Below are 14938 nucleotides of genomic sequence, written 5' to 3'. Positions count from 1 at the left end.
TACCACCCATCGACTTCCACCCGCTAACTCTGCCAATTGAGTTAGTATGACGGCTGGCCCAAGCCAGCGGCAACGCCGACAGCCGGAGTCGAACCCGGTGTCTCTTGCGTTGGTGACGAGCGCAATGTCCGCTGCGCCACCCAGCCGCCCCTCACACAATTATCGTTTTATATTTTATTTGAAAATGAACAAAAGCTTGGCAAATGATCCTGTGCCACTGTGAAATAGTTAGGCCTAATTAAAAATGTTGTTGTAGGCCTACACTCTACACCTACAGTATAGGAGATTTATTTTCATTCAAATAATAATAATTTGCCTAATAATTTGCCACCTTTTGTGGCTAAACGTATTTAGGCTTCTGAATGGGCTCTGTATAAAGAATAACACATGACAGTCAGTTCATCTTTATTGACATTGGCGTTTATCAGTTTTGGTAGGCTAAATTAATATTATTCTTAATTTTTCTTTTCACGCCCCACCTACAGTACCTCCACGCCCCACTAGGGGGTCATGCCCCACACTTTGGGAACCACTGGGTTAGGTTATGGTTATAGTTATGGTTAGGTTATGGTTAAGTTAAGGTTAGTGTTAGTCACAGAATGAATGTAAGTGAATTTATGTATTTCACATTAACATAAATGTGTGTGTGTGTGTGTGTGTGTGTGTGTGTGTGTGTGTGTGTGTGTGTGTGTGTGTGTGTGTGTGTGTGTGTGTGTGTGTGTGTGTGTGTGTGTGTGTGTGTGTGTGTGTGTGTGTGTGTGTGTGTGTGTGTGTGTGTGTGTGTGTGTGTGTGTGTGTGTGTGTGATGTCACAGATCCATGAGAAGCTGAAGCAATATGAGCGACAGAGCCCTGCACCAGTCCTACACAGCGCTTCCTGTCTGGCAGATGATGTAAGTGCAATCATACATTTTTCCAATGATTTTATATCCAGAAAGAACATTCAGAGGAATTGATACAGGAGATATTTCTGGAAAGACAGTCAGTGAGCAGGTACAACACCCCACTGATTAAAATGGATCAATGGGGAACTGTATTAAAGTGGTAATTCGCAAGATCCTCATTTCTGTTTGTTTTGGCTACATGGCGGTGATAGTTTGCATTATATTGATTTGCTTTGCATCATTCATTCACTTCCTGTGTGCCAGATTATTTTCCTGGGAATTCCTCAGCTTAGAACAGAAAATGTAAAAGCATTCATGAACTGGTTATAGAATCACTATTGTGTTATATCAATTGGTGATAGAGGGTGACAAAATAGTTTATTTATTTAAATGTTTGAGATGATGTCATGTCACTCAGTCCTCCTAATTTACCCCATAATGCAAAGCATTTAACACATTTAGCTGTTAGCTAGCATTAACATTGCAGCTGACACTAGCTACTGTCAAAGACCATCGATTAACAGTGTTAGCTGTAACATTTGGTAGCTGACATAGCAGCTCTAATATTTGGTAACTAATGTTATAGCTAATAGCTATCAGTAAAATGTGTTAAATGCTTTGCATTGTGGGATAAATTAGGAGGACTGAGTGACATCATCTCAAACTTTTAGCTAACAGCCATGGAGGATGCTAGATGATTTGCATTGTGTTATAGATAGATGGGCCATTTTAAATGGCTTCAAACAGGGGGGCCATATAATACAGTCCTCCATTTTGGAGGGACAATGTTTTGGAAGGTGGACACAATCTTAATGCTTTTCATTTGAATGTAATAGTTTGCTTTTTTAGAATTTACTTTTATGGGAGTAATTTTCAAGACGGGTATTTACTCGTAAGGTCAAATCAAGTAACGGTGCTTGTACTTGAGTAGTTTATTACAGTAGCTTACTCTCTCCTTCTGTGGCATTAATTAATGTTTGGTTGATGGTGTCAGTTGGCAGAGGAGCTTCAGAACGGCCCCATGGAGGACGACGAGAGAGAGCTGCTACTGCTGCTGAGCACGCCTCACCTCAGGGTACACACACACACACACACACACACACACACATTACACAATGTAATAAAAAAAAGTCAACCAACGAACTCGATTCATGTACCGGATCTCCTCTCTGCTAAACAAGAATACCCTAAAGCAGTGGTTCTCAAACTGTGGTACGCGTACCACTAGTGATACTTGGTGGTACTGCTGGTGGTACTTGAAAACATTTCCAAAAAAGCAAAAAAAATAATTTTATTTTATTTTTATCTTTTTTTGCAGTCAGGCCACTGAACCTAGAAGCAGGCCAGGCCAGTGTTTCTGGTTGCGGCAGCGCAATAGTTAGATAATCTAAGTGGGGAACAACCAGGAGATCACTGTGACAGAGAGTAATGCAGTCTAAACAGTCATAAATCTTTAATTCAACTTCAGCCCTGATCATAACCATTTATTTTTTAGATTTCTTGTAATGTCAGATAAAAAATGAAATACTCCCACTTTTCTGAAAAGAGTTGGTTGAATCATTGACACATGCCTAGCCTGTAATAATCCCCCCCAGAAAAATTTACTTTGCATTTGATATATTGTAAATATTTTACTTTTTGTGTGTTTCTTTAACACTTTGACTGCCATGAAACGTTTTTAGACGTCATTGCTGGCCATGCTCAAGTTGCCGGAGGACGCTGTACAGCGTCCTTATATCAATATTTAAAAAATCTGCGATCGGATTCATATGTCCCCTCCGCTGGCCTGAGATCCACCAGCAGGACCCACTGAGCTCTCTGGCGGTTCAGGAGCGCCATCTGGTGGCCGATCGGCGCAATCGCTTAACAGGATGTGCCATAGAGGTTGTGCTAGACGTCCGTAGTACTTCCGGGCACTCGCTATAGGTCCCGGGACTCTGGCTCGTCACGCTACACAGTGATCGATTGCCAATAACTCGATAAACAACATGATTTGGACGTATATACCATTATACAAGCTGGAGATGGACCGGGTAAATTTACATCCCATAATGATAAGACTTCTACTCTACGATGATCGCCCAACGGCGCGCGGAGACTGGGGTGAGTTTCAGCATGTAACGTTACCGTCTTCGATACTAACTGCTATTATCAACATTTGACCCACATTAGATGATTGGTATAACGCTGCCCACGGAATTATAAACGCCCCCTAGCCCATCCGGTCAACATCAGATGACGTGTAGTAACTTCTAGAAGTACGTCTAGTTGGAATTTTTTATATCGCGCTGATTGCCATAAAACTGTATTGCATCATCAATATAATGCATTTGGGGCTATAGATCACGTTCTGGAGAAAGCTGCAGAAAGAGATGAAAACATACTTATACATTAGACCATACTTTACTATGAATAATGTGAATGAAAAAGTTTAACGTTGCTACACAATGAACAATACATATAGGACTTTGAATGGGCCCTAATAATGGCAATGTAGCAATAGAATTTAAAAAGTTATAGCCATGCAAAGAAGGGGTACTTCTCCATAGACAAATAGAGCCGGCAACCTATGGTATATCATGAATTTAACCCAAGGCAACCAACAATAATTTGTGATGCCATCACACAAACTGGCATTTAAAGGGTAAACATTCAAAAATTCCTGCACCAGAATGCAGGAAATTAAGTTTTTGTAACAAAATAATTGTGTGTGTGTGTGTGTGTGTGTGTGTGTGTGTGTGTGTGTGTGTGTGTGTGTGTGTGTGTGTGTGTGTGTGAGTGTGAGAGAGAATGACGGACAATTGCTTGCTGTGTGAGAGAAAGAGAGAGAGAGAGAGTGAGAGAGAGAGAGAGAAAGATAGAGAGAGAATTAAGTACATTTGCTGAAATACAATTGTTCTTAATTTTCTCACTTGCTATGTGAGAATGTTAGTTATTATGTTCTCAATGCCCCTTGCATTGTATGAGTTGTGTTGAAGCGTTTGCTAGTTCTAGTGCTATCCCTTTGTACATTGTGGCTGTGTCTGACAAAAGTTAACAATAAATAATGGTATTAGGAATACATTTGCCTCCTGCGTGAACTGTGCATAGCTAATAGACTGTATTTTAACGCCGGTCATATGGTGGTACTTGGAGAGCCAGCTACGTTCTCAGGTGGTACTTGGTGTAAAAAGTTTGAGAACCACTGCCCTAAAGACTCTGGCAGGAGCACTCATTCAAGGGTACTACGACTATGCTTGCACCTCATGGTACCAAAGCACGTCAAAGGCGCTAAAAACAAAATTACAAACATCTCAAAACAAACTGGTCAGACTACTGCTTGACCTTACTCCTAGAACCCACCTCACCCCTGCCCACTTTGACAACCTAGGATGGCTTAGAGTAGACGACAGAGTACAGCAACTTGCAATGGGCCTGGTCTACAAGGTACACTACACGACTAAGGTACCATGTACATGTCAAAATACTTCCCAAAGGTCAGTGAATACCACGATCACAACACCAGAGGGAGCTCCACAAATCATGTTAAACCCAGATTCGGCTCAAACAAGGGACTAAACACGTTTCGCAATTATGCCACATCAATGTGGAACGCCCTACCTAAAGCTGTAAAGGAATGTGAATCACTACCCGCTTTCAAAACCACTCTCAAAGAACACCTACGGGAGACTGCAATTCGAAACTGGCCCCTGTAAATATCCTAACCCAACCCCCTCCAATGTACAGTAATTTACCTAGTATGGTTTTGTCAATATTCCAATGTACAGTTTTGCTTGTTTGTACAGTGTTTCTCCCCCCCCCCAACCCCCTCCAATGTACAGTAAATTACCTAGTATGGTTGTCAATATTCCAATGTACAGTTTTGCTTGTACAGTTGTACAGTGTTCCCCCCCCCCCAACCCCTCCTACCCAACCCCCCCCACCCAACCCCACCCAACCTCCTCCAATGTACAGTTTTTACGTCAAATGTATATACTCCCTTTTCTGGACTCTTTTTGTACCACAAACAGTACTGTATTTGCAAATCTGGTATGTCATAAATGTATAGATGTAGCAGTACTGTCTATCTGTATGTCATGTATGTCATATATGTCCTGATGAATTGAAAATGGGGGACCCTGATGTAAACAAGACGAAAGTCTTTCTCTGGTCTGCATCCCCTTAACAATTGTGTGTATTGAGCTGTACTGTATTGTACCCATTCTGCAATCTGTTAATAAAGTTTTCAATCAATCAATCAATCAAACACACACACACACCCAGGGGCGTAGCTGTAGATTCTGGGCCCCCTGAAAGAATCCTTATGGGCCCCTAATACAAGCGAGCGCGCGTAAGCGTGCAAGAGATTTTTTTTTGGCCATGTATTTATTGATGAAAACGCATAATATGTTTTTTACCTATACATTCGGATCAGCAGTTCAGCACCTGAACTGTTGGTGGGTGAGCCTAGTAAAGGATGTCGCATTGCGTTCATCTTCAATGAATGAACCAATGCAATAGTCTACCAAAGAACCTTGAGTCGCACTTGGCTCGGCATATTTTCCCTATTCCCTATTCTTGTGACAATGTTCTCTGATACTCAACATACAAAAGCTGTTACTTGTCCTGTCTCTCTGTAATCCCATCTCCCACACAAAGTACTCAAGCACACTATTATGTTGACAGACACTTACATTTTGATGTGCTCTGTAGTATACAATCACTCCCAGCTTCGATATACACAGTACATTTCGCAGAGTAAATTTGACTCAAACTGAGGACATTTTCCTGTCAGTCTGTTCAAGCTGCAAGCTGCTGGTGCGCTGCTGTGCCGCCTAGTTATAGTTGAAAGTGGGGGTGCAAGATTAGTAACTGGCAGGCAAGGGGTTTGGAGTGGGTCCGGCACGACCACCTCCATGGCAGAATGTTTTTAATTTAATGAACACCTGTACGTGCAATGTCCTGCAATATAGAGCACAGAACTGTCTCAAAAAACTATGGGATCCTAAAGGATTGCTATAGGGTTCCAAAAACGTATAGAGATAGCATTTTTTTTTTTACTAGGGATGTTATCCTACACTTTAAGCTGTCTGATATCCCATTACCTGTAACTCTTGGGTCTCTTTCTCACTTCCTCTGCCTCCTCCCTGAGTCTGCAGTCACCACATCATTCTACACAGGAGAGCAATACACTTAGGAATACACTGAACTGGTTTGAATACATGATTTTTTCTTTTTTCTGCCATGTTCTACCTGGTTGGCTGGCCACACACACACACACACACACACACACACACACACACACACACACACACACACACACACACACACACACACACACACACACACACAGTGTGCAGGTTAGTTACAGTAGGAGATGGGCTTCTATCATATTATCTTCTATCATTCTATAATGCATTCTTCTCTTTTATTTTCATTAGTTGTACCTTAAGATACTTGAAGGCTGGCATCTGTAAACGCAGATATAAGTACTTTATTCTTATTTTATTATCATTATTTTCTTTCCAATGAAATGAAATCAGAAAGTGGTATATGATGGAAAATAAATGCTTGAAGGAAAATGATAGTTGTGAGTTGATGAGACAAGGAGTGGCAGCTGTTTGCACATCTGTAATCAGAGGTAGCAAGGGAGAGCGAGCACAGAGGAAGAGAGCTAGAGGTAGAGAGAGACCGAGGCAACTAGTGCAGAGAGAGAGAGAGAGAGAGAGAGAGAGAGAGAGAGAGAGAGAGAGAGAAATTAAGAGAAGATGATGATTATAAATGTGTTTTATTGTATTGAGCATTGTAACTTACATGAAAGGTCTGCCTGCCACCACCACCAATGACAGACCGTCTTTACACACACGCACTCAGCCGACAGCACCTGGCTGCATGCTCAGGACTGTTGTGGGTGGGACTCGTGAGGCAGTAGATCAAACCATTGTTAGAGAAATGCAGGGGAGTCACAATCTATGGAAACTTAAAAAAGCACCTGTTTGTTTCTTTTGTGACGTTTTTCTTTTAATACAGGCAATTATACTTCTGAGTCATCTACATTAACTTACTTTAGAATAATAATAAAACCATATTAATAAAATGATAATAATAGTGTTCTCTGGGCCCCCCCCCCCAGTGCTGGGCCCTTAGAATCATCCTAATCTACCCCCCCCCCCCAGCTACGCCCCTGCATGACACACCAGAGCATGTGAGCGGAGCGCGAGCGGAGCGGTGGATTTTGAAGTGACCGCGGAGTGGGCTTTAAAATGGGTCAGAGTGACTCTGGAGCGAGAGCTCTCCTCCGCTCCGAGCCGCTCAATGCACACGATCACACAGTGGTTTAAACTGACGTAATATACATGTAGTACAATGCCAAAGCAATAGGTGGCGAACTGGCGATGTAGTTCAAACATGAAGGCCATTTTCAACCAATCAGAAGGGTGAACGCGCTCACTACACATCCTGCTAACAAGTCAAAACAGAAATGAAATCTGCCATCTTTAAATCACCTCGGGACTCGGGTGAACTAGTATTTAGCAACATTTATTTTCAGCAAGAAACAAACAAAGTGCAATAAAAAAAGGATACATTCACTGTGTTCTGCCTCATTTATTGATGAAACGAAACCAACATCAACACAATGTACCTGGGCGGTCAGGTGGCGTAGCGGAGATTGCGTTCGTCACCAACGCCGGAGATGCTGGGTTCGAGCCCAGCTCCCGGCGTTGTCACCAGCTTGGCTGGCCGTTCACACTAATACAATTGGCAGTATTAGGGGGTGGGGAAAGCTGGCAGGTGGGTCCTGGGCGTTGTGGACAGCGACCCCTACAGTTCGGTCGGGGTGCCTGCTCAGCGAGGGTAGGATCTGGAGAGAGGTAGTGCGACCTTCCACACGTTACACTCTCCCAGTGAGAATCTGAGCGGCTAGGCTGGCTGCCGGCTGGCTGCACATGCGTCGGAGGAAAGCATGTGACAGTCTCCAGCCTCTCGGACCAACAGTAGGGGGGGTTGGCAACAACCAGGAAGGGGGAGAAAAATCGGAAAAAAGGAGGGGGAAAAAGATTTAAAAAAGAAAAAACACAATGTACCACCAAGAGCGGAGAGTTTAGTCTCACAAAAAGAGCGCTGACATTGTTAGCTTACATGCTAACGTGAATGGGATCTCCCATAGCATTGCGGCTAGGCTAGCGTACATTATCATAGTGAAGCTAGTAGAATGGTTGCAAACGTTATTTAACAGATTTCAGAATGGGTACAATACAATACGGCTCAATACAAACAATTGTTAAGGGGCCCGGGGGGTGCAGACTGTTGTAGTTTGGTCAAATCAAGCTAGAGGGGAGAGTTTAGTCTCACAAAAAGAGCGCTGACGTTGTTAGCTTACATGCTAACGTGAATGGGATCTGCCATAGCATTGCGGCTAGGCTAGCGTACATTAGCAAAGTGAAGCTAGTAGAATGGTTGCAAACGTTATTTAACAGATTTCAGAATGGGTACAATACAATACGGCTCAATACAAACAATTGTTAAGGGGCCCAGGGGGTGCAGACTATTGTAGTTTGGTCAAATCAAGCTAATTTACATCACGCTCCGCGCCGCTCACATGCTCTGACACACACACACACACACACACACACACACACACACACACACACACACACACACACACACACACTTGCCTTTAGATGTCCTTCCTGCTCCTTTCCTATAAGCCACAGTCTGACTCTAAGATGATGATACGTGACACAATAGCAGCCTTGGTCTAAAGCCTGGCCTCTCCAGACTCAGACATTCCTGGCAAATCACACTGATCACAGTGATTCTGTTCAGTTTACGGGTCTACAACGCAGAGATGATGATTTCTTAATTAGGGCTTGTTTGCAAAGCAGCCTGAGGTCTCTCTCTCTCTCTCTCTCTCTCGCTCTCGCTCTCGCTCTCCCTCTTTTTTCATTTGTCATTCTGTATTTCTACCCCCTACCCCTGTATGCTTTTTTTTGCCATCTGATACTCTTTTTTCTTTCTCTCTTTTAACCTCTTAAGCATCAGGGCAAAACAGGGACTTTTTCGTTTTTGACGATTGCATACCTTTTTTGCAAAGCTTTACTTTATACTTTATACTTATAGCTATATATATATACTTCCGGCTGAAAGGTAGGAGCTGGAAAACACAGAAATTTGTCTTTGACAACGTTTTTTGGAATGTGTGCAGGCACGTGCACACATAGAGCCCAAGGGGTGCTTGAGGACCTGCCCTTTTGAGCCTCATAAAAAAGTGCCCTTAAAAAGAAATAAAGAAAATTAAGTTTTTTTATAAAATGTTTTTTAAATAATTACCGTTTTGCATACTGCCCTTCCAACTGAAAAATGTCAGGATAGAATCAAAATATTATGTAAAGAGAGAGAGATGCCCCATATTCCATTGCAGTTTGCACAGCCTCCTCAGCGTGCCTCTCCGCGGAAAACACAGAAAATTTGTCTTTGACAAAGGTTTTTGGAATGTGTGCAGGCACGTGCACACAGAGCCCAAGGGGTGCTTGAGCACCTGCCCTTTTGAGCCTCATAAAAAAGTGCCCTTAAAAAAATTAAGAAAATTTAGTTTTTTTATTAATTTCTTTTTAAATAATTACCGTTTCGCATATAGACTGCCCTTCCAACTGAAAAATGTCAGGATAGAATCAAAATATTATGTAAAGAGAGAGAGATGCCCCATATTCCATTGCAGTTTGCACGGTGAAAGGATATACTTTTGGATCTCCCACTTATAATGTAACTTAACCCTGGGTTCTTTTAATTGAATGTCGGCGTGGTGAGCAGAGATGAGACAAGGAGTCAGATGGCAGTCTGTAGTTTACTGAACTCTCACAGCACGAATAGATCACAAATCAGGACCACCAGGACCAATGCATACACCTCCAGGCACGGAGCGAGCAGTTGCCAAGTGGTGGTCGCGATAATACATCGTCACATCATTTATACATTTGTCGTTGGACACCCCTCCTCCTGGCCTAATGATTGATAGTTGTCACCGTCATAGTTGAGGACAAAGAGAATAAGGCGGGAAGAGAAGGTAGAGGGTGGGGGATTTTCAGTACGTGCCTTTCATTAAGGGTGGGGGCCGAACGATAATTGGTCTCTGGGGTCCCCCGCATTTGGGCGGTTGTGTATCTGTGTGTATGTGTTTGTGTATCTGTTTGAGTGAGTGTGTGCGAGGCTAGACCCGAGTTCATGTCCTTACTCTAGTAATTTGTCTTTAACTCCGTGCTATTCATGATACTTTTGTGATACTTAAGCAATTCAGTGTAGTCATAAATTCTGTTTGTGTATCTGTGTGTATGTTTGTGTGTAAGTGTGTGTGAAACGGACTGTCTATGTGTGTGTGTACGTGAGTGTGTGTGTGCATGTGAAGTGGACTGTCTATGTGTGTGTGAGTGTGTGTGTGCATGTGAAGTGTGTAAGTGTGTGTGAGCTATGTGTGTGTATCTGTCCTATGTGTGTGTACTTGAGTGTGTGTGCTTGTGTCAGACGGGGACCACTGGGTTTCAGATGTAGGCACAGAGAAGGTGTGTGCGTGTGTGTATGTGTGTGTGTGTGTGTGGAGAGGGGCCACGAGGTCAGCAGGTCAAACCAAACTGTGTGTGGAAAAGAGACTGGGCTTCGGCCTGCACCACGGGTCAGCAGGTCAAACCAAATGCATTAGAGGAGAAAGCAGACATAGAACACAGACTCAGCGAGGGTGGGTTTAAATATAAGATATTAATTCTATCACCTTATCAAAGGGTATGACAGTAGTTTTGATGGTTTATCTTTCAGTCCCCCTTTGTCATAATCAATAATTATGACACAACCATCAACCATCAAAACATGCACTAAGTGTAGGAGACAGTCAGGTGGGCGTCCAGTAGAACGAAGCAGAGTCCTAGCAAAACCTCCTCGCGTGTTGGAGATCTCAGTCTGCTACATGTGGCAAATAGACGGTCCAGAGGTCATCCAGGCCTTGATCCCTGCACAGTCAGTGGGGAGAGGGAGATGACTTGACTTTATTTGACAATATAAAAAATAAACATGTGACAGAAGAGCACAGTCGGGATATACTGCCAAGGATGTAACACAAAAAAGCTCAGAGCTTATTTCCATTGTGGTCCTTGTAGGGGGGTGGGGGAATGTGATGCTTAACACATGCATCATACAAAACGTGACATCACAACACATCACATATACCATTTAACATTTATATACATACAGACTCATACAACATGCAAGGGTGCCTTAAGCTAAGTGTCTAGGTATAGTCCCTTTTGAGCCATGTCTTCAGGCTGGACTTGAATCTAACGGCACTGTCTATGGTTTTCAGTTCACTGGGCAGACTATTCCAATAGACAGCTGCTGAATATAAAAATGACTCCTTCCCCATACAGCTCCTGAATCTGACTGGCACAAAGTCAGTTGAGCTGCGCCTTGTTTGGTAAGCATGGGTGTCTCTGATTCTGTTGAAGTAATTGTTAAAGTACACTGGCACTACCCCATGCACTATTCTGTGAACTAGGCACATCCCTATCTGGTTTACTCTGTCTTCCACCTTAAGCCATCTCATGACCTCAAAGTGAGATGGGTCAAGGTGGGTTCAAGCAGGTAGCCTTAGTATTACCCTGATTAGCTTGTTTTGTGATGTCTGTAGTTTTATTTTCTGACTTTTGGGGGCACTGTTGTACCAGGAGCCACACGCATAGTCATAGTGACACTGTATGAGAGCTCCAGCAAGAATCTTCATCGCTGACTGATCTAAAAAATTAGAGATTCTGGCTAGGTATTGTGGCAACCCCAAGCCACCCCTGGGCTTGGTGATTGATGGGCGCTATGTGGCGACCCAATGGCTGGGCGCTGCCCATGTTTGGGCGTCCGCTTCCGGACGCACCTGTCACTAAATACCCATTAGAGTGATTACCTGATTAGCGAATCACGGCGCGGTGCGCCTGTTGGAGAGGGGGGACTTAATGGAGCCGAGGAGCCTCCTCTCAGTCCCCCGTAGCAGCGCAAGGCAAAAGGCCACAGAGCGGAGACGCCGCCCGGCCGACAGCAAACCGTTATTATTTGACTAAGAAAATAAAGAGTATGATTTTGGGAACTGCAACCTGTCTGTGTGTTGTTTATTCTGCCACCCCTACACCTGGAATTGCCACAGTATCTAGTCCTGTTATTTATCTTTGTAAGTGCTTGGTGAGCCATGCTTTCCCCTGATAAGCTGTTTTCCAGGACGCAACCGAGATATTTCACAGATGTTTTGTCTGTGAGAACAGTATCTCCTATTCTAATGTTAAAACCTGGCGATTTTCTGAGCCTGACCTTTGACCCGAATAAAATTGACTCAGTCTTCCCCACGTGGAGGGACAGCTTGTTGTGGCCTAGCCAGTCGCTAACCTTCTCTAGTTCTGCACTCAATGTCTGCTCAACCACTTTTTTGTCTTTGTGAGACACTAGTAGGGCGGAGTCATCTGCATATAAAAAAAGGTCACATGAGCAAGCTGCTTTCAGGTCATTTATATACAGTAGAAAGAGGAGCGGACCCAAAACACTCCCTTGTGGGACCCCGCACTCTACTGTCCGAGGACTGGAGAGTACTCCGTTTATATCTACCACCTGTTGTCTCCCCGTTAGGTAGGAACCAATCAATTTCTGAGCTGCCTCATTAAAGCCTAGGGCCCTAAGCTTCATTAACAAGATGTTGTGATCCACTGAATCAAATGCCTTCTGGAGGTCTAACATTACCATTCCAGGGGTAATAGGAGGAGGAGTATCTCGCCAGTAGAGTCCAGTGTCTTTAGACAGGAACGGACCAGAGGGGAAGAGAGTGGAGTGAACGTCTTCTTTTTCCCACTCCAATCGTCCATCTTTTAATACACATCATCAACTTTACCTTGGCCCTTAGTGTTACCCCGTCCTACCCCTGACATAGCCCCACCCAGGACCTCGATGACCCGTTCATTCGATTTCCCATTTATCCACTATGCCCGTTGTAATCTTGTGTCTGCCACAATGCACTACTGGGCTCTGCTCCTCCGGGCTAACACATCAGACTAAAAACCCGTAAAATGCTAATAACAACTATACAATATAAGCCAGGAAACATATTTGAGGGTACCAATTCGAACAGTCATCAAAATTCATTGCCGTAACTTTATAGAGGAATAAACTAAAAATAAATTGCCATCAAATTGACATTAACCTCATTTCACCAGGATTTTTTTAAATATGGAAGAAATGCTTGACACTCTCGATTTTAAAATATGGAAAAGATGCTTACTATTTATTCCAACTAGAATTTAGGATAGTTAAGTTACACACTATTTATTCCAACCAGATTATTCTCTAAAACAGTTCAGTCACATTTTATTTATTTCAATCAGATTATACTTTAAAACTTATTCCAACCAGATTATTCTCTAAAACAGTTCAGTCACATTTTATTTATTCAATCAGATTATACTTTAAAACAGTCCAGTCACATTCTGCACAATTCCAATCAATTTAGGCCTTCTCATTTTATTTATTCTATTATTCTAATATTCTTATTTCAATTAATTATTTCAATTCATTATTCCAATTCATTTCATTATTTCAATTCATTCAGTTGTTGATTCCAATTCAATCAGTTGTTGATTCCACTCACACCCACCCTTGAGACTGTGAATCCAACAGTCTCAACTCCAATCTTCAGCAGTCTTCAGCAGGCCATCAGGTAGAGAGCGCCGAACGACACTTACAAATGACACTCCATCACCCAACCATGAGCATATGCCAGTCGCTCAGCCATCCCCTATTACCAACACAATTTAGCCCCACCAATACTTCAACCCCCAGAGGACACTACTATCATCCTGTCGTCGGCCCCTCCTCCTCAATTTGGTACCAATCAGCCCTACATTTTCAGGCACCATCGAGCCTCAGCTCGTGGCATATCTTCCAGGCTCACGCGAACGTAACGTGGTTATCTGAACTCACCTCAAGGCATTTTTCTACCTCAAGATCAGTTCGTCATCACCGCCAGTTCCTGGTTCCCAATTCGTCCTCCTTTTGAGGTACACACAGGAGAAGGGCCTTGGTATGGCCTACAGCATGACTACAGCGTCCCCCAGGAGTCTGGCTATGAAATAGACGACAGCTGAACGTTCTCTGTACATATACTCATCGTCTACTCGCTCAGCTTGCCGTGTTCGTCCAGTCACCCCCACCCCCGACAGCCTGTTGAAGAAACAAATCACAACAGAACACCACAGCTTACTCAACAACCACAAGCAGATTTCAATTCATCTAGACACTTTTTATGAGAAAACCCATTGATTGAAACATATACAAAATGCGTAAAGAACCACTCAACTTTCAGATTTCCAGCTCCGGCTCATCAGCGTCACTCTCCGCGCTCATTATCACCCATTTCACAAATGAAAAAATAAAAAGAGAGGACAACATCAGAAACATACTCCAACAAAACATATAGTAATTGAATTCTCGACAAACACCCACTCAGTAAGGAAAAAATCTAATCAAAACCAAACAAAACACACATTGTCCTATATCAGTGCATTCCTATATGCCGCACTATGCGTCAGGTGTGTCTACCCTGCGTAAAACGCAGATCTAATCTATTGAGTATACAGTATTCTAATGAGTATACAGTATTCTAATGAGTATACAGTATCCTAATGAGTATACAGTATCCTAATGACCAGGCTAGCCCCAGGGCCTGTACGTTAATGCCAAGCAAGCAGTGCAAAAATGCTTCCGCATTCGTCACCGCACGCTAGTGCGGTAAAGCGCCCTTCTTTTCAGACAAATGCTACCGTGCGTGCACCGGCGGCGGCGTGCTCGCTCAGGTGCGTGCGTGCGCCGGCGTGCTCGCGCGAGGTGCCCGCGCATTCGCATGAGATCCGACACGAGCGGAGCTCAATATATATAAGTCACCGCCCCTTATTCAGTATCTAGCAATAGCTCAATTGGCAAGGACACATGGCTGTGGATCCTATGGCTTGTTTGCTGGCGAGTTCGAATCCCATCGAAAATATTTTTTAACGTGATTCTTTTTAA

At 43.3% G+C, this 14938-nt stretch overlaps 1 protein-coding gene across 1 annotated transcript in view; it reads left to right on the top strand.

Annotated features, from left to right (window-relative positions):
• Nucleotides 1-14938, top strand: part of LOC311236000 (MAGUK p55 subfamily member 3-like) — a gene marked incomplete at both ends in the record, with an annotated part of 131125 nt that overhangs the window by 24641 nt on the left and 91546 nt on the right. Inside the window, 2 exons of the mRNA XM_084323566.1 lie at nt 815-892; nt 1878-1958. Of these exons, the coding sequence (XP_084179692.1) occupies nt 815-892; nt 1878-1958 (159 nt within the window). The remainder of the gene's footprint in view (nt 1-814; nt 893-1877; nt 1959-14938) is intronic.

Source organism: Notolepis coatsorum (assembly GCF_963971535.1).
Source record: "Notolepis coatsorum genome assembly, chromosome: 10".
Classification (NCBI taxonomy): Eukaryota; Metazoa; Chordata; class Actinopteri; order Aulopiformes; family Paralepididae; genus Notolepis; species Notolepis coatsorum.
The sequence above is the reverse complement of the archived record's forward strand: the minus strand, read 5'-3'. Positions and strand labels throughout refer to the sequence as shown.